A 24,343-nucleotide genomic window follows, 5' to 3' on the forward strand; every position below is an offset into this window, starting at 1 on the left:
CGCACAGAGTCGGACACGACCGAAGCGACTTAGCAGCAGCAGTGACAAATACTGAGATATTTTGTTTCTGGTTCAGACTACAGTGCTTAGCAGTAATTCAGTGTTGCTGATGAAATAGGTAATATTCTCCCATATATTAATATCTTGTGTATTTTAGTTGGGTTTGTTACTGCAAAAAAACACATTTCTATAGTAGTTCAGTACTCAAAAGTGTGATACCCCTACTCAGACGCGTCAGCATCACGTCACTGGGAGCATGTTAGAGATGCACATTACTAGGCTCTGCCCTAGACCTCTGCTGTTCAAAGCCTGAGAGAGGGGCCCGCAGCCTGGGCTTTAACATGCCCTCTGGGTGACCCTGGTATGTGCTCAAGTTTAGGACTGCTGGTTTAGATAATACCTACAGTGGCTGAAAATCTCAGCTCTGAATCACTGGAGGCCTAGATTTGGTTTAATTCCAAGGTATATGTTAGGAACTATAGCAATACTGCTTCTAAGAGATGTGTAGATGAAAAATGGATATCATGGGCTGCCTCACAGAAGTTGCTTTCATTGTTTCCAGCAGTTGAGTTTTTAAGAACTAAACTAAAGCCAAGATTCCTTCCCTATTGATTTGAACCAAATTGTTTCAGTACTTAGGATAATTAGCAGAAGCTTCTCATTTGATACCATCATTTAACCGAGATAAAGTGACAAATCATGAAATCACATTTAAAATACATAAGATTATTTTCAGAGTTAAGAAATTCCTGAATTAGCTCTCTTTCAAAAGCTTTTAAGTTGTAAATAATTACAAGCAGACATACAATATCTGGGAGACATTTCATTAATAAAGATATATTAATATGTCCATTAATTATTGGCTTATTTTTACATAGTTCTTCATTTAGGGAGTAACATCTACCTATCTGGTTAGTTTTTAAACTTTTGTAATGTAAAAGTGTTATGCTAATACCTATGTGTATTTTTTCATTGGAAAATACTCCTAAATGTAGATATTACATGCATTTATTAAATTATTTCAGGTGGGTCCTTCATGGTGGAATATTAACATTTTAAACATGGTGTTATTTTATAAATGAGAACCCTTGTTTTAAAGAACAAGGTCTCCTTGCTAAATTTAGGGCTTTAAAGCTTATTTTGGCTCTTAACTCTACAACAGATTTTTGTATTTCAACTTAGGAAGATAATTACTCTCTCTAGAAGAGGTATAACTGGTTTGGTGGTGATGTCCTCTTGGCATCACAGATGGGTCTTGTTCGTGCTATGGATTAGAATCAGGGACTAGACAACCAAAGGAATATTAACAATATTCCCTTTGTACATATTGAGAAGTGGAAGATTTTTTAAAGTCAGGGTAAAGCTACCAACTTTTTGAAGATACTGTTTGTGATTTTTAAGCAAAAAAAGGTATCTAAGTATAATTCACCCTCTACATATAACGAAGTCATATTGTGAAAGGTCAGGTTTTTAGAATCAGCCAAACGAAATTACTCATCCATTTGTTAATTATTTTCCAAGTTTATAACTCAAGAGTGAATGAAGAGTAGAATATATTTTAAGAAAGCCATTGTCCAAGGGGCTTGCCTTGTGGCTCAGCTGGTAAAGAATCGACCTGCAGTGCGGGAGACCACGGTTCGATCCCTGGGTTGAGAAGATCCCCTGGAGAAGGGAAAGGCTACCCACTCCAGTATTCTGGCCTAAAGAATTCCATGGACTATATAGTCCATGGGGTCGCAAAGAGTCGGACACGACTGAGCGACTTTTACTTTCACTTTTACCCAATCAATGAGTCTAAGATTTCTAACTAGTTTACAGCAAAAGATATGGTAGAGAATTTCCTGTGATTATTTATTGAGTTTGGGGCCCAGGTGAGATTAATAAAATTGAGACAGAAAGCAGTGTTCTGAAATTAACCAATCCCTTTTGGTATGGGCTCAACCACATGGTAATGAATATTCTGTATCTAAAGTCTCTTTATGCTTGTATTATTTAATCCATTTTCAATATAACTTACTACTTTCTAAGTTTGGTAAAATGCTTAAACTGGTTACTTTTAAGGTATCTAAAGCATGCATAAAATTGGCAGTGCTGTGCTGTGCTTGGTCATGTCCAGCTCTCTGTGACTCAGTGGACCATAGCCCGCCAGGCTCCTCTGTCCATGGGGATTCTTCAGGCAGGAGTACTGGATTGGGTTGCCATACCCTCCTCCTGGGGACCTTCCCAACCCAGGGATTGCAGACGGATTCTTTACCATCTGAACCACCAAGGAAGGCCATGAGTACTGGAGCGGGTAGCCTATTCCTTCACTAGGGGATCTGCCTGTCCCAGGAATCAAACCAGGGTTTCCTGCACTGCAGGCAATTCTTTACCAGCTGGGCTACCAGGGAAGCCCAATCGGCAGTAGATTTGTCTGATAGATTTTTTCCTTCTCTAAGAACTTAGTGTACAGTTCCTCATGAAGTACCTTATTTAAGAATAATAATTAAGAATAATTCATTTTTGACTCTCCATTAATGAAACAGGTCACAGTACTACCAGTCTATCTATAAGAAGCAATTAGAGTGTTTCAAAAAGACTTTAGTCTGAAGTGAAATGAAAGTTGAAGAGAGAATTTATGTAAAACGGTTTTTTTGAACTTTCTAATTAAAATTTTAAATAATATACTTAAAGTTATTTGTGATGGAGGCAGGGAATCTGATGAATGAAGACTGAAAAGATTGATAACATATTCATTTTTTTTTGTTGTATAGGATAAGAAGAAATATTTTAAGCTTTTTCAGTCTGCCCTAGTGATTCATGGTATTGCTTTTCTTCAAGTTAGAGAAGTCAGTTCCCAAAGTAGTCTTTGACATTTTTTGTTATGCTGACTTGGGCTGAAGGCAAATCTCTTTTTGTCTTCTTGATTCATAAACTTTATGTTAAACCAGTTTATCTTAGCAAGCCATTTTATTTGTCTCAATTTTATAGTTATCTGAGGGAAACCAAAAGTATGCAAACCTACAGAAAAGCATCGAGAAAGCTAAAATTGGCAGACATGAAACGGTAAGTTAGTATCTGTACATTCTTTAATATGTCAGTTCTAAGTGTAACGAAAGCAGTCATGCTTCCTGTGAGGAGGATGCTGTTCCTACTAGAAAAGAAGCAGGTCCCAGCAAGGGCTGTGAACATTTGACCTGGTAGGATCCACTAATTGTGAACCTAGATTTATTACTATTGTGTTGTATATGGCAGTGTAGTGAAGAAACATAAATCCTGGAGCCAGACTGCCTGGGTTTTCGTCTCCTAAACTCTCTCTCCTCAGTTTTATCAGTTGTAAAATGGGGAATAATAAAATCTACTTCATTGAGTTGTTGTTTGATTAAGCTAGCTAATATTTGCAAAGCACTTAGAAGAGAGCCTGGCACAAAGTAAGCCCTGTATAAATGTTTATGTAAATTTTTAAGAGTTGGGATTTTTTAAAGTCTTGGCACAGAACCAGTTGAAAACTGTCAATATAGGGTCTTTGTGGTCTTGTAATATTTTTAAATTATTAAATGAATATTGACCTATTTTATTTTAAAAAGTAGTGTTCTCTAAAGTATTGTATTAGGGATTTTTAAAAATCACTTTACTTTTTAGTTTTATCATTATCTCAAGTTTGAACTTATAAACTTGAAAAATGTTGAAGATCAACATGAACCTCTAAGCATTTCATCACAGCCTGTTTGTGCCACTTGTTGTGAAAGAGACTCAAAAACTTGTCACGCTGTAGAAAAGACCGCATCACAGATTTACATGGCTCTGTGCTTTTCAGAGTTATCTCACATGCATGCCTTCCTGTGAGGAGTCAGCCCAGTCACAGGCAGGGACTGGAGAATAGTAAGTGCTGAGGAAGGGTGAAGGGAAGCTGAGCTCTGGACACAGCCCGAAACCTGTATTTCTTCATTTGGCAGCAGTTGCCACTTTTTAAAATTTAATCGTGGTTTTTTCCCTTTGATTTGGCAATAACCTATAGAAGCACCTTCAACTAATGGTGACATATTCATGCCTTATAATGGTCAATCTGCTGAAGATTACGCAGTCCACTTTAACCACTGAAACTAGGGAAAAACCACTAGCAGACCTAGTTGGTGCCTACAGCTGTCGGAAGATTACAGTAATGAGAGTTCAGAACGACTCCGGAGAAAGATGACTGGTGTTCATCCTGAGTTGGCCAGTCAGGAGTTTTCAGAAATAGCTGAAAGCTTTTTTACCTATTAGCTATTATTCATGGTGACGATGATACCGCTGAGAATGACAGTGAAGGAGACATGGCTATCATATATGTTCTGCTTCTGTGAGCCAGGCAGGCACTGTTCCAAACGCATTTTCTGTATTGAATTTTGCCAAGAGTCCAAGGAGGTGGCCTCTGTTACTATCTTCATTTTTACATTGGAGGAACTGAAAGCACAGAAAGGTTAAATAATATGGCAAAGGTCTTGTTGCTAATAACTAGTCTGGGATGGCTCCCAGTTCAGGATATCTGGAGAGCTGTCCCTGTATTCACACAGATACTCAGCGCTCTGCTTCGCCTGGCTTCATTAGCTTTTTCTCCTCTCATTTTTCATTGAGGATTATGTATGATTTGGGTGTTGATAGCAAATGATCATCTTATCTTGTGGTTATTTTAAATCACTTCTGAACTGTGCTAATATAGCATACATTAAGCATATATAGCTGTTTACTCTTGAATTAAAATTAAATACAATTAAATTCAGTTTCTCAGCAACAAGAGTCACATTTCATGTACTTAGTAGCCACGTGTGGTTAATGTTTCCTGCCCTGGAGATCACAGATCCAGAACATTTCTATTATTGCATTTCTATTTCTGTTATTGGACTCTGCTACATCAGAGCTCTGTGCATGCATTCTGTTGCATCGATGCTAGCAAAAGGAGCCAAGGAGAGCAACTGAAGGCAAAAGTAGAAAAATACGAGTGCAAACATACAAGCTAGCAAGGAACCTTAAATGAGTCCCATTGGAGAGCTTGAACTCTATTTGGTTTTGCCTCACACCTATCCTATGATTCTGTACCATAACCTTTTCCAGTATTTGATTTTGGTTCGGGCTTATTTTTCACACGTATAAACTGAATACTAACAGCACTGTGACTTCTCCCTGTTAATGAAAACCGTGGCTAGAAATTTCAAATACTGTTGATTGGATCATTTTGTGTTCCAAAGTTTTATTCTGGTTTACCTTTAAAGGAAAGTGATGAGAGGTCACAGTTCTGTTGTTTCTGATATCTTTAGATACTTTTAAAGGTTAATCATTCTTGAAGACTAGGAAATTATCTAGAACACTTTTTTTTTTTTTAAGGAAAACTTTATACTGTCTGATGTTGCCATAAAATTTACATAAATATATATAGTATGTGTGTGTGTATATATATATATATATACACAACCTTGTGAAACTCTCCAAAAAATTACCATTTGTCATAAAATCACAGATGACAACTGTTGTGTAATGACAATCATCTTTGAGTTTCCATTCAGTTAACGTATACATAAGATAATTGGAGATTGCAGGAAAAAATGAGAATTGAGTTTGTTCTTATACTGTGAATATATGTATCTGTGTGTATATACTAATATTAATGTTGTCAAAAGCCGAATGCATATCAGTTATGAGGAATAAGATAAAAATGTTTATAAAATGTATAATCTTATAACATGGCATTTTGTTTGTCTTATTGGACATAATGTTATTTTGAATGCAGGAAGAGAGAACTATGCTATCAAAAGAGCTTTCTTCACTCCGAGACCAAAGGGAACAGCTAAAGGCCGAAGTAGAAAAATACAGAGAATGTGACCCACAAGTTGTGGAAGAAATACGTAAGTTTGTGTTACTCCCTAAGAGTTCTTAACTTTGCTAATGAAAGATACTTTATACTTCTAGTTGCCTGGTAACCATTTTCCAGGTATATGATAAAATAAAACCCTTAATGCTATTAATATTGCATTAATATTTCCATTAAGGAGTCTTAAAGCACTGAACAGTCAAAACTGAGCATTTCAAGAATAAGGAGAGTTGGTGGGGTAGGATAAAGACATAAAATATAAGCTTAGGAACTTGAGGAGTCAGAGAAGGAGCTAAGTTGACCTCAAGTACCTTATATCCAGAAAGAAATACACCGTTACAGGAAAAGAATACCAAAAGATTTGAGTTTACAGGTTGCAGAAAATTAGTCCATGTGTTGATTTGCCATTTGAATATTCCAATGATGTTTCTCCTTACTTTTAAACCAGAGTCTCCAAAGCTTCATTTTCAATATTTTTTTGTACATTTATGTAAAGATAGAATTTTGAATATTTGAGGAAATGAAAGCTATTGTACTTAATTGTTAGAAAAATATGCATAACTTTTTTCATATTTTTCTGTCTTAGCTTGTCTTTTCATTTAGGAAATTATCAAGTGAAACACTTAGAAAAATGGATATTATAGTATATGATTGAAGGCTTTGAGAGAAAATTGAAAATATTTAGTATTTTTAAATTAACCTGAGGACAGTTTGATTACAATTAAGTTTGATGGTGTTATTTATAACTAAAAAAAATGTTAAGCAGTTCAGTTAGTGTAATCTAAAGTTAAACTTAATTTTAGAGACAGATTCCACTTTGCACAGCTCCAAGAGGAGCCATTCAAATATATGTAGTACATGGCCTACATAATATATATCAGCCCTGCCCAGCTGATTACCCAGGGCGATTTTCAAAGCAAAGTGGAGACTTGGAAAGAAGAACCCTCTGTGCCAGTCACTCTCTGCGGATTATTTGAGGAGATGATGTTGACTCTGTCCTGCCCACGGTTTCATTTCATGTATCATCTTCCTACAGAAGAAACTATTGATACGAACCAAATCTGCTTCAGAATTAACCACTTTAATCTGTTTTATTAAAGTTTTAACTAATGTCAAGTGACCCTCAGTGTACGCAGGCACCTCAAAGCAGCAGGAGACAAGCGAGGAGTTCCCTACCAGGAAACAAGGCCTCCTCATGAGGCACCTTTAAAAGGAAACACAGACTACTTGTTAAAGAGGACATCAAATACTGTGTATCCTACCCAGAGCAATGTCTCGTGAAGGAGCATTTTTAAGAACAGTTTATTACCCAGATTTGTAATACTTTGGGTGGCTTATTTTCAGGATTAGCATGGCTATTCCATCTGGCAGTTGATTGTGAAAATCTGTTTCAAGAACCAAATGTGATCTTTCATTTATTACTTTCACTTGGATCTACCTTCCTGATTTTAGTTTTATGTAACTCTTGGACTATTTTATTGGAGTGTCAACTCTTTGCTTACCTGCTTCATTCTCTTTCCTGTCGAGGGACCCACCTGTCGTGGCCACACCCAGCCACGGCTTCTGCTTTTCACTTTGTGGTCCCTGCTGTATTGCCACAGCTCTTTCCCTGGGCAGATGACTGTGTCTAATATCACCTCCACTTGTAACCTCCCATTTTTACAGACCTTTCCACAGTTAGGTTGTAACTCAGGAATGACTCAGGAATGACTAAAAACTCTTACTTAGGCTTTCAAAATTACTCTGACCTTTACTGATGGTGATCCTAAGCCAGTAGATTTTGTAGTGCAGAAAATCAATAGGGTTTCTGTGCCAGACTAATTCATGAAGTGGGAAAACTTTTTTCGAGCATGTAACTTCACATTTGACATTCCTTGTACCTCTGAACCAAGGAGCAATTTTGGCAAGTGCATCACTTCTTAGAAAGGTAATAAAACTTGAAGGGAGATGTTTTAGGTGTATTAAAGGTGATGGATTTTCTGGAGAGTAGATTAGCATAGTTGAGATAGAAGTTGCAACTGTAGTTTTGTACTACTAGTTGCCTGAATTCTGCTCTCCATCTTAACCTTGAAACTTTAATAGTTTGGTAATTTATTTCTCAACCCAAGGAAATATGCCAATGTGAATGAGTTTTAAGCAGGGTAGGAGGGCTAAGTCAACAAGAAGAAAAATTTTCTTGTTTACAGTAAGTTAATAGATTTTATCTCTCATCATCAGCATCACACCTGGATTATCTTTTAGTATTTATTTATGCAGCCATATAAGGTGAATCTGTATTTGGGTCCTATAGAATTCATAATCATGAATCTATTACACATAAATGAACTTTTGACATTTTCGCATTGTGCATTTTTTATCTTAAGAGGAGAATGAGAGGATAAGAGTCTTTGCTGGCTTTGTGCTGTTGCTTTTTCATTCCATTAAAAAAATATCTATTTTTGTAAAATATATAATTATAGAAAATTGCATATTAAATAGTAGGTATCTAAGATAATTACATTATTTCAAAATATATTTTAGATGTAAAGGTAGAATATTTTTTCCTATGGAAACTATCAGAGACTGTATACCTATAGAAAGAATTTTTAAACTAACTTTAGTTCATACTTTTATAGAGAAATGCCTAGTCCTCTGCTTTTAAAATTCAGAACAGCTCACAAAAGTTTATTCAAATGTGGCACTTTGACTTTCAGCCAAGATAAAGTAGTAATGTACTGAATTTATGCACACATAAAAACAAAAAATGCAAAATAATGGTTTCCAAGATACTTGAAATTAGATGGCAAAGAAAAGTGATTGCTAGAAAAAGGAAACGGACAAAGATAAGCGTTACAATTATCCCAACTTATTTTTTTTGAGAGAGTTTGCTGGCTGCAGCACAAGGAAGGAGAACCTAGGAAGAGCCCTGCAGACTTCTGAGTCAGGCTGAAGCTGAGAGTCAGGGAGACCAGCATGGATAGAGTTCACAGGGCAGCATCCTGGAGAGCAGAGAAGGACACGGAGAGAGAGCCCTGGGGTCTAGAGAGCTCTTCTCAGGTATTCTGTGCACGCACGTGAGGAGACTAAAGCTGAGGAAAGAACGATCGCAGAGGACCAGATGGAAAACAGTGCCAGGCAGTCCGAGAGGACCAGGAATAGTGTCTGTTCTCACCAGCCGGATTAGAAGCATTTATAATTCACGAGGCACTGAGTAGAGTGTCCAAGATCAACTGAGCTCTACTCAACCCAGCTAACCAACCGTAAGAGCAAGTCTTGAAAGCATCAAATTATTGCAAAGTAACTTAAATGCATTCCAGACAAAGCTCAGTAATATACAAATACAAAAATAGCCAGCACCCAGCAGTGTAAAATTCATAATGTCTAGCATACAATGAAAGATTACCAGGCATACAAAGAAATAGGAAAAATATGTTCATTAGTGAGAAGAGTATTCCTTCAATCAAAACTGATCCAGAATTGACACAGATAATAGAATTAGAAGACCATAAATGTAAAAGTTATTGTGAAAGTGAAAGTTGCTCAGTCATGTCTGACTCTTTGCAACCTCATGGACTCTCTGCTCTATGCAGTCCATGAAATTCTCTAGGCCAGAATACTGGAGTGGGTAGCCTTTCTCTTCTTCAGGGGATCCTCCCAACCCGGGGATTGAACCCAAGTCTCCTGCATTGTGTGCGGATTCTAAATGTATTCTATATGTTCAAAAAGCTAGGTAGAAACATTGAAGACATAAAAAAGATCCAAGTTCTGGAGATGAACACTACAGTGTCTGAAAACAAAAATGCACTGGATTGGATTAATAGCAGATTAAACTTGCAGCAGAAGAAAGGATTAGTGTATTTAAAGACTATGGCAATAAATATGATCCAAAATGAAACTCAGAGGAAAAGAAAAATTTTTAATGAAAATAGCATCTGTGAAATATAAGACAACTTCAGTGACCCTAATATATGTGTAATTGGAGTCCCAGAAGGAGTGCATATTGGGGGTGGAGGCACGGTAGGGGTGTTTCAGATCAGAAAAATATCTGAGGAAATAAAGGCTCAAATTTTTTTCAAATTTGATTAAAACTGTAAACCCACAGATTCAAGAAATTTAAATTTCTAGGTAGTAAATGGCAGTAATTTCCTTATCACTAAATCTAGAGAACTTTCTTAGGCTTTAACTTGACTGACCCCAAATCCTCTTTCCTCAATGAGATTATAGTTTTTAAAATGGGCTTTTTGATAATGAGGGACTTCCCAGGATTTGGCTATCATATTATTGCAGAACAGATTAAAGGATTATGAGTTTCACAAATTGATTTTAATAGGATTTTGTTCTTAATAGCATGGCTGTAGCACCCAAATTATAATAATCAGGCTTGTCTCTAAGTTTATAATGGCTTATTTTGAAACAATTTTTCTGTGGGTAATAACTGTAACCCATATGTCCATGTAGATACAGCTATGTATTATCTTTTATTTCTCAATAATCCCTGAAGGGAATATTTATATTTCATCATGCTAATTGAATTAAAGTGAGAACAGATAAAATAAATTGTAGTAAAAATGAATTCTCACAGTAAAAGTTTTGGAAAGTAAATCTTAGAAGTACTTATGAGATTTTTCTTAGAAAGAAATGCCCAGATGACAGTGAAAATGATGGAGTAAGGACCTTTGAAAATGTACCCTTCCATGAAAACTGGAAAAAATTACAGGTTTTCCAGAACTCTAGAAACTAACCAAAGACTTACCTAGTCAAGAAAAATGGCCAAATCTGTAAGAAGAGCAAGCTTTGTGGTGTCCAGCTTGCCCTACTCTCATCTCCTGCTCTCCGGCTCAACAGGAGCCTTGAGAAATGACAGCCTTGCATTCTTAGTATCAGAGGGAGTAGCATGGACCTGGAGCTCTTTAGAGCCTCATGCCAAAGAATTGCGGTCATTATTTGGCATCTTGGATGCTCCCCTAAAAGCTACCAATAGAAAGTATTGCCTGTTTTTGACCTGACTTGGAATATGCCCGTCACTAACAGGGGAGCATTCCTGGGGAGTGTTTGTCTGAAACTGTTAGAGGCAAGAATTGTAACGTCACAGCTCTCTTGGGAGATGAATAAGTTAACAAAAACAGTGGATTAACCAAAAAAATTTAAAAGAGAATCCAAAAGAGATGTTCATAGATACCTTGAAATCAACATATTCCTAGAAATCTAAATGCCCATACACACATTCTCATAAAAGACCTGAAACAGTCCTAACCTCCCACTGCTTGCTAACCTTGACACTCTGTGTAGAAGTGGAGGCTAAAGCAGAGCTGTAAATTACCTAACTGAGTATTGTTGGAACATGCTCAAGCACACACATGCAGCCCCTCAGCAAAGATGTGAAGATTTAGTCCAGGTGTTTAAGGAAATCTCCATTCAGTCATTGGCTGACCAGTAAGCAAACTGACTGGAGACTTCAGTAGCCATACATAACAAAAAATACAGACTTTACAGAATTAGTTCAGAGAAATCACTAGCTGAACAATAACTACAAGTAGCCACAACAGCAACCCTGGGAAGGTGGGAAGACTCAGATTTCCAAAGTTGAAGCATTATATTATTGTAAATGTCCAATTTCCAATGAAAAATTGCAAGACATGGAAAGAAATAAGAAAATATACCTCATGCATGATTTTGAACTTTGAATCAGCTATTTAAATATGTTAAAAGAGCTAAAGAAAAATATATTGGACTTTGTGGTGGTACAGTAGATACACATCCACCTGCCAATGCAGGGGACATGGGAATACCTGGTCCAAGAAGATGCCACATGCTGTGGAGCAACTAAGCCTGCAAGCCACAACTACTGCCAGCCCATGAGGCACTACTGAAGCCCATGTGCCCAGAACCTGTGCTCTGTGCCGAGAGGAACCACACAATGAAGCGCACTTTGAAGGGCACCACCACTGCATCAAAGAGGAGCCCCTTTACGCCGCAGCTAGAGAAAGCCCTCATGCAGCAGTCAAGACCCAGTACAACCAAAAATAAATACATATCTTAAAGAGAACAGAAGATCTGTCTAAAGCAGAGTACATCATGCGAAAGGCCAGGCTGGATGAAGCACAAGCTGGAATCAACATTGCTGGGAGAAATGTCAATAACCTCAGATATGCAGGTGATACCACCCTTATGGCAGAAAGTGAAGAGGAACTAAAGAGCCTCTTGGTGAAAGTGAAAGGAGAGTGAAAAAGTGGGCTTAAAACAACATTCAGAAAACTAAGATCATGGCATCTGGTCCCATCACTTCACAGCAAATAGACAGGGAAACAATGGAAACAGTGACAGATTTTATTTTGGGGGGCTCCAAAATCACCGCAGATGGTGACTGCAGCCGTGAAACTAAAAGACACTTGCTCCATGGAAGAAAAGCTCTGATCAACCTAGACAGCATATTAAAAAGCAGAGACATTACTTTGCTAACAAAGGCCTGTCTAGTCAAGGCTATGGTTTTTCCAGTGGTCATGTTATGGATGTGAGAGTTGGACTATAAAGAAAGCTGACTGCCAAAGAATTAATGCTTTTGAACTGTGATGTTGGAGAAGACTCTTGAAGAGTCCCTTGGACTGCAAGGAGATCCAACCAGTCCATCCTAAAGGAAATCAGTCCTGAATATTCATTGGAAGGACTGATGCTAAAGCTGAAACTCACATACTTTGGCCACCTGATGTGAACTGACTCATTGGAAAAGACCCTGATGCTGGGAAAGATTGAAGATGGGAGGAGAGGGGAACGACAGAGGATGAGGTAGTTGGATGACATCACTGACTCAATGGACATGAATTTGAGCAAGCTCAAGGAGTTGGTGATGGACAGGGAGGCCTGGCGTGCTGCAGTCCATGGGGTCGCAAAGAGTCGGACATGACTGAGCAACTGAACTGAACTGAAGGAACTAAAGGAAAATCTGTGAATGACATCTCATCAAATACAGTAATCCCCTACATACAAATGAGTTCCATTCCAAGAGCGCATTCGTAAGTCAAACAGTTAGCCCAGGTGCCCAAGCAACACAATAGGCTGCATAGTACTATACTATGTACTGTAATCGGGTATAATAGTTTCCACACAAATAATACATTTAAAAACAAAAAGAGAACATTTTTAGTCTTACTGTACACAGTACCTTGAAAAGTACAATAGTATATAGTACAACAGCTAAATTACTAAAATTGGGAATGAAAGAGAAAGATCATTATTGAGCTTATCGATATAAAAAGGATTATAAGGGAATACTATGAGCGGTGGTATGTCAAGAGATTTGATAAGGTATATGAAGTGAACAAGTTTCTAAAAGGATACAAACTACCAAAACCATCTCAAGTAGAAATGAACTCTGCAAATAGATGTATGGGCTTCCCTAGTGACTCAGTGATAAAGAAGCTGCCTGCTAATGCAAGAGAGGCGAGTTCAATCCCTGGGTCAGGAAGATACCTTGGAAAAGGAGTTGGGAACCCACTCCAGTATTCTTGCCTGAGAAATCCCATGGACAGAGGAGCCTGGTGGGCTATAGTCGATGGGGTCGCAAAAGAGATACGACTGAGCAACTGTGATATGGTTGAGCAACTGAACAACAACAACAAATAGATGTGTAACATGTTAAGAGATTGAGTTGGGAATTTAAAACTTCTTATAATGAAAAACCACGTCTATACTGGTGAATTCTATCAGTTTAAAGAAGTAACTCTTCAATGAAAAAAAAAAGACTTAGAAAAGAGAAAACACTTCCTAACTTATTCTTTAACATCAATGTTACTCTGATACCCAAACCAAAGACATCATAAAGAAAAAAAAAAACTGTAGTTAAGTATTGTTTACAAATGTAAAAATTCTTGACAAAGTACTAATAAATCAAATCCAGCAGTACGTAAAAATGATTATACATCCTGATTAAGTGACATTTATCAGGAATGAAAGGTTGACTCAACATACAAAAATCAGTCTAATGCACTGTATTGGTAGAATAAAAGTGGAGGAACGCTACAAGATTGTGTCAATAGACAAAGTATTTGATAAAATCCAACACCCTTTCCTGATAAAAACACTCAAACTGGGAATAGAAGTGAACTTCCTCAATCTAATAAAAGCGTATCTATAAAAAATGCACAACTGACATAAAGAGTGGTGAAAGACTAGATCCTTTCCCCAAGGACTTCCACTCTTACCACTTCTATTCAATATTACTGGAAACTCAAGCCAGGGCGATTAGGCAAGAAAGAGAAATAAAAAGCATCCGTGTTACAAAGAAAAAAGCAAAGCTATCTGTTTTCAGTTGACATGATCTTAGCCCTAAGCAATCCATAAAACAACAACAAAATACAACTATTAGAGTTCACAACTGGTTCAACTGATGGCAAAATAGAAAATCAATGTGTAAAAAACACTTGTATTTTATACACCCTCAATAAACAGCCTGAAAATGAAATTGAGAAAAAATTCCACTTAGAAGACCATCAAAATGAATAATATACTTAAGATTAAAGTTAATTGAAGAAGTACAAGACTTGTACTGAAAACTAAACTTTTAATGAAGTTAAAGACCTATATAAATAGAAAGATACCCTGTGTTCATGAATTGAATGACCTACATATTTTTAAGGTGGAAATACTCCCCCAGTTGATCTAAAGATTAACTCAAATCTCCAAAATTCCAATTTCTTTTTTGCATAAATTGTTGCTGGTTCTAAAATTCATATGAAAATGCAAGGGACCCAAAACAGCCAAAAGAATCTTGGAGAAAAAGAGTTGGAAGACTCAAATTTCCCAGTTTCGAAACTCACTACAAAACTTGAGTAATCAACTCAGGCAGCAGAAAAAATAATGTCATTTGCAGCAACACGGGTGGACCTAGAGATTGTCATACTGAGTGAATAAGTCAAACAGAGGAGCAGAAACATCTTATGACATCTCTTATATGCAGAATCTAACAAGAAAAGATACAAATGAACTTATTTACAAAACAGAAACAGACTCACAGAGAACAGACTTATGGTTGCCAGGGAGAAGGATAAGAGGAAGGGATAATTAGGGAGTTTGGGATGGACAGGTACACACTGCTATTAAAATGGATAACCAACAAGGACCTACTATATAGCACGTGGAACTCTGCTCAGTGTTATGTGGCAGATGAGAGGGGAGTTTGGGGGAGAATGGATACCTGTATATGTATGGCTGAGTTCCTTTTCTGTACACCTGAAATTATCACAACATTGTTAGCTGGCTATACTCCAGTACAAAATAAAAAGTTTGGGGACTTGCCTGGAGGTACAGTGGTTAAGACTATGCCTTCCAATGTAGTGTGGGTGTGGGTTCAATCCTGATCAGGGAACTAAGATCCCACATACTGTGTGGGGTGCAGTCAAAAAGTTAAAAAGAAAAAAAAGTTTAATAAAAATTAATGTTTTAAAAAACTTGAGTAATCAAGGTGATTTGGTACTAGTAAATAAATAAACATATAGGTTAATGAAACAGACTTGAGAGTCCAGAAGTAAACAAGGTTTTGAACAAGGGTACCAAGACGATTCAATCAGGACAAAATAGTGTTTTCAACTAATGACACTTGGGCACCACTGGTTATCCACATGTGAATGAATCATCCTGGCCTCCCACTTCACACTGTGTACAAACATTAACTCAACTGGAGCAGAGACTTAAATGCAAGAGCTAAAACTATAGAGCTCTTAGCTATATAGCTCTATAGCTATCTGTCTGTACCCTTGAGTTTTTAGATATGACATCAAAAGCTCAAGCAGTCATATAAAAAGTAGATAAATTTGACTTCATCGAAATTGACAACTTTTGTATGTCAAAGTACATTGTCACGAAAGTGAGAAGAAAACCCGCAGAATAGGAAAACATAGTTGCAGATCCTATATCTGAAAAGAACTCTTATGACTCAATAATAAAAAATTTAAACACAGGCAAATGGGCTTCCCTGGTGGCTCAGATGGTAAAGAATCTGCCTGCAATGCAGGAGACCTGGGTTCGATACCTGGGTTGGGAAGATCTCCTGGAGAAGGGAATGGCTACCCACTCCAGTGTTCTTACCTGGAAAATCCTATGGACAGAAGAGCTTGGCGGGCTATAGTCCATGGGGTCACAAGGAGTTGGACACAACTGAGCAACTAACACACACAAAGGATTTGAATACATTTTTCCAAGGAAAATATACAAATGGCCAATGAGCATATGGAAAGAAACTCAGCATCATTGGTCATTAGGGAAATGCAAATCACAACACAATCAGATACTCATTAGGATGGCTGTTACAAAAGGAAGGCAAAATAATTGTTGGTGAGGTTGTGGAAAAGTTGGAACTCTTAGATTGCTGGTAGGATTGTTAAAATGATGCAGTCACTTTGGAAAACAAGTTATCTGTTCCCCAAAATGTTGTACGTACAGTACCATTTGAGCCAGCAATTCCACTCCCAGGTATATATACGCAAAAGAATTGAAAACATGTTCACACAAAAATTGTTATTCATATTGGTAATAACAGCCCAAATGTCCATCAGCTGATGAGCCACTAAACAAAATGTGGAATATCTGTCTGTACAATTATTTGATAATGGAAAGGAATTAAGCTCTGATACATGCTACAGTTGCCAAACCTTGAAAACATTGTGCAAAGTGAAAAGAAGCCAGACATATAATTTCATTTATATGAAATGTCCAGCATAGGCAAATCCATAGAGACAGAAAGTAGATAGTGGTCTCCAGAGACTAGAGGAAGTAGGAATGTGGAGTGACTCCTAATAGATATGGGATTTCCTTTCAGGTGATGAGAGCTCTGAAGATAGGCAGTGATGATGGTTGTACAACCTTGTAAATATACTAAAAATCACTGAATTAGATGCTTTAATATGGTGAGTTCTGTGGTATATAAATCTTATTTCAATAAATAAGTGCACTCATTATGACTAATATTTATACCCATTTGATCATGGCATTGTTATGTGCTATGTAGATTAACTTGAACAACATAATATAGATACAAATACATTTAATATTGTCAGGTTTATTGTGGTCAAATATGTATATGGGCTTCCCTGGTGGCTCAGTGGTAAACAATCCACCTGCCAATCCAGCTGCAGCAGACATGGGTTCAATCCCTAAATCCAGAAGATCCCCTGGAAAAGGAAATAGCAACCCACTCCAGTATTCTTGCCTGGGAAATCCCATGGACAGGGGAGCCTGGCAGGCTACATCCATGGGGTCGTGAGGGAGTTGGACATGGCAACTAAACAACAACAAATATATATATATACTAAAGTGCTTATCATTAAACTTATTTTATCCTCTTCTGGTGTGTAAATTATTTGAGAAACATCTCAGTTAAACATTTTGTTTTTAAAGAGCAAGTACAATAATAATAGTGGACATTTAGGAAAGAGATACTGTTCAAGTTGAGTTTGTGTTCAACTTATATAACTGCAGCTATCTGAAATTTCTTTGAGAAGTTGAGCAGGTTTATGAAATACATTGTCACTTATTGAGCTTTTTTTTTTCCCAAAAAAAATGATGAAAAAATATATATATATATATATTTTTTTTCAGGTCAAGCAAATCAAGTGGCCAAAGAAGCTGCTAACAGATGGACTGGTATGTATTACAGTGGTAATATATACCAGTGTATTACTACTGGTAAAGTAGTCAAACTCTTCCACACTTTCGATGTGAAATGCAGAAGCTATTGTGTATAGTTTTAAGAAAAGACATTTCTGGAAATGTATGTATTAATCAAGTTTTTATATCTTAAATCACTTTTAAGTCTTATTATGAGTTATTTTGTAAAGTATGAGACATTTTTGTAAAACAAGTGATTACTTTCAGTTTAAGTTTTATGCAGCTTTCCCCCAATAAATCACTTAGACTAATCACTTAACCTTCATATATATTAATGCAAGATACAACTTTAAAGAGTTTTGTCGCATGTGAAAGATTTGTCTTCTTGTTCATAATATTAATTTGTTGAGGGCTGACTATGAGCTAGGCATTGTAAAGCCTGTCTATGGTGCATTCTCATTTTATTGCCACAGCAATCTTGGGAGGTAGATAGGATTATTATCCTTAATTTTAGAGGTGAAACTGAGGCCACTGGGAACCCACAGTCACACAGGTGCTAAGCATTGGAACAAGAATTAGATTTCAGAGTCCAGGCTCTCACCCACTACACAGGATTGTCTTCTCTGTGTACCTGCTTTCATGTAAATACCTCATTAATCCATTTGCCAATGGATACACCCTCTGGTGTATGCCAGGGATATTCTAAGAGATGGTAATTTATAGGGTATTATTTATGTGTCTTAAAGTTTAGAAGAAAATTAATAGTGATTGTTGTGAATTACATACAAGTATGATTACTATTTTTAAAACCCATCTGGAAGTTACACTGATGCTTCTCTAGTATTTAATTATAAAATAATGGTAATTGGACTTTACCATCCTGGTAAGAATCTTTAATGCCTTTATGTGTGTTACTCATCCTGGTTCTGTTTCTCTGGGAGCGTATGGATAAGATCGCATTGACGCCGAGATGCAGAAAGCTAGAAGTAGCTGCCTTACTTAAGTCCAAGGTGATTAGTCACTGGAAGAACAGGGACTTGAGCCAGACTTCCCTGGTTCCATATTCAGGCTTCTGTGTTTCACAGAAAGCTTAAGAATCATTTTTCCTTGTCTGTTTTAGAATTAAAATCAGTATAACTGGCCTTTGGCTCCTATAGAATTGCAGTCTTCCTTATTACAAAATTATTTCCTAAATGGTATAATGGTTTAGTGATAAGAGCAGAGAAGGTAAAAACAGCCAACTCACACTAAATAAAAGGGACCAGTGAAATGTGTGCCCAATAAAGTATAAATAAGCAGTAAATACAGCGATACCATATAGGTTTGAGAAATACAAAATTTTGAGTGGAAAAAAGGCAAATGGATTTTTTACATTAAAAATAAATCAAGAGTTACAAAGTGATTTCTCCCAGTTAACAAACAGTAGGAACAGGAGGCCTGTGTATATGGTGGGAGAGGAACTTGACTTTGAAAGGAATCCAGCCGTGCTTGTTATTTGCTGTGTGACTGACTGAACCTCTCTGAGCTTGGTTCTTCATCTGTTCAATGCAGATAATATTTGCGTCACATTTCAGGAGGATTAAATGAAACAGTTTGTAAGTCCTTTAGCACACCATTAGACACACTGATAAACAAATACTCCCATTTTCCCTTTCTTTTAAAAAAATCCTTTTATGTTTTCCAATTGGTCATAAACTTCAAAAATTATAATTAAAAAAATGTGAGCCACTTCTTTTTCCCTTGTGTTACTAGCTGAGAAGGAACCTAAAACTTTTTAAATCATGTAGGAAGGATGATATTTTTAGAAGAGCAGAAACAGCTGTTAAGAACCATATTTCCATTTGAGTTTATTACTCGATCCTTCCAACATAAAAATGTTATGAAAAAAAATCATGGGGTTACATTATACCTCAGAAAACCTTCCTGTTTTCAAAACAAACAAAAAGAAAACATCAGTACTATTTATAACTAAAGATTGTTATTTAGTTATTAAGATTTGGTTTCTTTATATGAAAAAGATTCCTAAAATATATTTAAAATTGAGCATATTTACTTAATTCAGTATTTCAGTTTTGTAGAATGAGAAGTCAGGGTATAAATAGTGTTTTGTGACATTAAGTAACTTTAAATGTGATTTATGAAATTATATAAAACCTTGCCTAATAACTAAGATAGTGGAGTTTTTATGACTTTGTATGAGAGACTTCTTAGTGAGTGAGGGGGAATAGGTGTTGTGAGGTCCTAGTGTAGACTCATGCATGTGATACTGCCCATCCTAGTCCTGTATTTATCCTGGGTTTGCCATCATATAAATTAACGCAAATTCTACCACTCTTAAAACTGTTTCTTTTTTAAAAAGATAACATTTTTCAAAAGTAAACAAGTGGGACCTGATTAAACTTAAAAGCTTTTTCATAGCAAAGGAAACTATAAGCAAGGTGAAAAGACAACCCTCAGAATGGGAGAAAATAATAGCAAATGAAACAACTGACAAAGGAGTAATTTCCAAAATATACAAACAGCTCATACAACTCAATACCAGGAAAACAAACAACCCAATCAAAAAGTGGTAAAAAGACCTAAACGGACATTTCTCCAAAGAAGACTTACAGATGGCTAACAAACACATGAAAAGATGCTCAGCATCACTCATTATTAGAGAAATGCAAGTCAAAATCACAATAAGATATCACATCACACCGGTCAGAATGGCCATCATCAAAAAGTCTACAAACAATAAATGCTGGAGAGGGTGTGGAGGAAAGGGAACGCTCTTGCTCTGTTGGTAGGAAAGTAAATTGATACAGCCACTATGAAAGACTATATGGAGATTTCTTAAAAAACTAGGGATAAAACCACCATATGACCCATATATACCACTCCTAGGCATATATATATACCCTGAGGAAACCAGGATTGAAAAAGACACATGTATCCCACTGTTCATTGCAGCACTATTTACGATAGCTAGAACACGGAAGCAACCTAGATGTCCATCGACAGATGAATGGATAAGAAGTTGTGGTACATATACACAATGGAATATTACTCGGCCATAAAAAGGAACGCATTTGAGTCAGTTCTGATGAGGTGGATGAACCTAGAACCTATTATACAGAGTGAAGTGAGTCAGAAAGAGAAAGATAAATATCGTATTCTAATGCACATATATGGAATCTAGAAAAATGGTTCTGAAGAATTTGTTTATAGGGCAGCAGTGGAGAACAGACATGGAGGATAGACTTATGGACATGGGGAGAGGGGAGGAGAGGGTGAGATGTATGGAAAGAGTAACTTGGAAACTTACATTACCATATGTAAAATAAATAGCCAACGGGAATTTGCTGTATGGCTCAGGAAACTCAAACAGGGGCTCTGTATCAACCTAAAGGGGTGGGATGGGGAGGGAGGTTCAAAGGGAGGGGATATATGTATACCTATGGCTGATTCACAGAAAACAGCAAAATTCTGTAAAGCAATTATCCTTCAATAAGAAAATAAGAAAAAAGTTTTTAATCCATTTATAAACGTTTCCACACAACAGAAAAATTGAGAGGTACGAACTATCAAGATTGCGGGTAACATTGTCTTAAAGGCAGACATCCAGTGGCCCAAGGACATATTTAATCAGTCCTTTTGAATTGATTCATTGAGAATTGTGTAGAGAGGCTTTTTATTTGTTTGTTAATTCTTGATCTTTGAAGGTTTATAAAATGATTTCTTGCCCTCTCGTGAACCAGTATTCCTTCCTGCAAAGGCTCCAGCCTTACTGTAGTGCCTCGTTTTCTTCTTCTCTCCTGATCCCGGCTTGAAGTCCATACCTCCAAGGTTCCCACAGTGTGGCAGCTGTCCTCTTATTTTCTGCAAATCTTCCTGTATTCTTTGAGTCTCTGAGAGTCTGGAAGCAGTACTCATAACACTTGATCTTTTATCTCTATCATACATATCACTTTGGAATTGTTTAGTGTTAAGTTAATTTTTCTCTTTCTCGTGTCAGTTTGAAGACATAGGCTCTTTATGTTCTGTAAGACCTGTAATATACTTAATAACTGTCTTATGTAGCAGTATTTGTTTGTGAATCTCAAGAATGCATAGGTTATGCAGACATTAACCAAATGAAACAGACCATTCTAGACTACTTCATGCTATTAGTTTTCTCCCTTAGGTTCTTATGAAAAGTAGAGGTTTGGTTTAGATTGTTCCTTAAAGATTTATTTTAATATCTGTTGATACTCTATAACAAATGAGAATATTTTATTAATATTCTATTTGATATAGTAGTATTCACCTCAGCAGTTAAACTTTATTCAAATCATATAATTATCATTCCTTGATACTTGGAATTCAACTTCCTAAAACAATGTTCTTAAAAGTGATCAAACTCCATATAATAACTTCCAACTGAACTGAATGATACCATACAGTATAACAGTATACCTCAGACCAGGTGACTTAAATAAAGAAATTGATTTTCTCACAGTTCTGGAGGCTGAAAGTCCAAAATCAAGGTATAGGCAGGTGTGGTCTCCTCTGAGGCCTCACTCCCCTTGGCTTGTAGATGGCCACCTCTTTCTGTGTCCTTAAGAGTAGGCAGGTGTGGTCTCCATGAGGCCGCACTCCCTTTGGCTTGTAGATGGCCGCCTCCTTCTGTGTCCTCTCAGAGTAGGCAGGTGTGGTCTCCATGAGGCCTCGCTCCCCTTGGCCTGTAGACGGCCACCTCTTTCTGTGTCCTTAAGAGTAGGCAGGTGTGGTCTCCATGAGGCCTCGCTCCCCTTGGCCTGTAGACGGCCTCCTCCTTCTGTGTCTTCACAGAGTAGGCAGGTGTGGTCTCCCTGAGGCCTCGCTCCCCTTGGCTTGTAGACGGCAGCCTCCTTCTGTGTCCTCACAGAGTAGGCAGGTGTGGTCTCCCTGAGGCCTTGCTCCCCTTGGCTTGTAGACGGCCGCCTCCTTCTGTGTCCTCACAGAATAAGCAGGTGTGGTCTCCCTGAGGCCTCGCTCCCCTTGGCCTGTAGACGGCAGCCTCCTTCTGTGTCCTCACAGAGTAGGCAGGTGTGGTCTCCATGAGGCCTTGCTCCCCTTGGCTTGTAGACGGCCGCCTCCTCCTGTGTCCTTACAGAGTCTTCCCAGTGCCTGCCCCTGGGGTCTCAGTGTTTCCACATTTCCTTTTCTGGCAACACTACCAGTAAATTGGATTAGAGTCCACCCCACTGGGCTCATTTTAATTTAATCACCTCTTTAAAGACCCATTTTCCAAATACAGTCACATTCTGAGGTAGTGGGATTTAGGACTAAAACATATGAATTTGGGGGAGGTGCTAGTTCAGCCAATAACACTCCAGAAGAACCTATTTGAACCCTTCATTTCATTATCACTACTAATAGAGCACTATGAACCAGAAAATTGTATACCATGGTTTTTCTATATTTATAATATTAGTACATATTCATTATAAAAATGGTATATGTACATTAAACAGAATATTTAAAACTAAAAAGAGAAAACTCACTGTCATTCCTATTCTCTAAGTACAGCCATAGAGAGCACATTGGTGCTGCCTTGCATAGACACCCTTCTGGGTGATTAGACATTTAGATTACTTGTATTTTTTTCTTTTGTTACATGGGATGAAGATTTGATCATAAATCTTTGTACACAGTTTGTTTTATTTCCTGCAGGTCCCTTTAGATAGATGTAACACTTTTTTCACTGGTAAGATGCATTTAAATTCCCTAGAAGATGTGAAGGATATATCTGTTCCTTTTAGCCTTAAATGACCCCCTTCCCTCCTCTTCACCCCTTCTCCCTAGCCTGACTGTCTAGAAGCCACTTCTGTGCTGGGGGAGGGAAGGAGAGGGGTTCCCTTTAGGACAGGAGTGACTCTTAATTCCTGAGGTAACAGAACCCTGCCTCTGCTCTGGAGATATTAAAGAGGCACCATTAGCCTCTCCCTGTCTTTGGATTATTCTTTAAGTCAGGTATTCTTTAATGGCAACTGAGTCACTGAATTTTCTGAGTATGAAATCTGTTTATTCAAAATAATCACTAATATTTTCTTTATTCTGAAAGTTAATTGTCGTTACTCTTGCAAATGGGTTTCCCTGGTGGCTTAGTGGTAAAGAATCCACCTGCAATGCAGGAGACGTGGGTTCAATCCCTGGGTCGGGTATATCCTCTGGAGAAGGAAATGGCAGCCCACACCAGTATTCTTTCCCAGGAGATGCCATGGACAGAGGAGCCTGGCGGGCTATAGTCCATGGGGTCGCAAAAGAGTTGGACATGACTTAGCAGCTAAACAACAACAACTCTGGAAAATACAGAAAATTCCGTATTTTGATACTTCTAAAATAATAGAAGTTTTTTTAAAAAATGAGTATAATTATATTTGAAATTTTGTGATTGTGTTTTCAATTCTCAAAAATATTTCTCAATTTTCTTTATAGATAACATATTTGCCATAAAATCTTGGGCCAAAAGAAAATTTGGGTTTGAAGAAAATAAAATTGATAAAAATTTTGGAATTCCAGAAGACTTTGACTACATAGACTAAAACGTTCCATGTTGTTGATGGTGAAGGAGCTATGTGCTTGTGAATATGTAAATTTTTATGTTATCCAGCTAAATGTACTGAATTGTCATTAACCTGTAACTGTGTTTATCATGTTATTACTTTTAAATAAAGTATTGAGTGTGGATGTTTTCACTCTTTTTGATTAGTTGAGAGCAGGATGGTAGTCACGTTTCCTCAGTGCTCGTCAGAGGTAGGGGAGTGCAAGTAAAGTCTGTTCAGTTCAGCTCAGTTCAGTCGTTAGGCTTACCGATAATTTTTTTTTAATAGATCAAAGCCATCTTGACATGATAATATTTTTGTAGTTTTATTCAGATATTAGAACTAAGGGTACCTTTGAAGACTGTACTATACATGCTTGGAAACAACTTTCAAA

General features: G+C 37.2%; 1 protein-coding gene and 1 long non-coding RNA gene across 2 annotated transcripts in view; both read left to right on the forward strand.

Annotated features, from left to right (window-relative positions):
- Nucleotides 1-24,094, forward strand: part of MND1 (meiotic nuclear divisions 1) — a 75,107-nt gene extending 51,013 nt beyond the window's left edge. Inside the window, exons 5-8 of the mRNA XM_081543681.1 lie at nt 2,971-3,045; nt 5,744-5,858; nt 17,393-17,437; nt 23,843-24,094. Of these exons, the coding sequence (XP_081399807.1) occupies nt 2,971-3,045; nt 5,744-5,858; nt 17,393-17,437; nt 23,843-23,949 (342 nt within the window). The 3' untranslated portion in view covers nt 23,950-24,094. The remainder of the gene's footprint in view (nt 1-2,970; nt 3,046-5,743; nt 5,859-17,392; nt 17,438-23,842) is intronic.
- On the forward strand, nt 20,894-22,482 carry LOC145526893 (uncharacterized). Its single transcript, XR_014069282.1, has 2 exons — nt 20,894-22,222; nt 22,375-22,482. It is a non-coding gene; the product is annotated as an uncharacterized LOC145526893 (long non-coding RNA).
- Nucleotides 24,095-24,343: the final 249 nt, after the last annotated feature.

Source organism: Giraffa tippelskirchi, chromosome 11 (genome assembly GCF_054371585.1).
Source record: "Giraffa tippelskirchi isolate mGirTip1 chromosome 11, T2T-mGirTip1v1.2.pri, whole genome shotgun sequence".
NCBI classification, from domain to species: domain Eukaryota; kingdom Metazoa; phylum Chordata; class Mammalia; order Artiodactyla; family Giraffidae; genus Giraffa; species Giraffa tippelskirchi.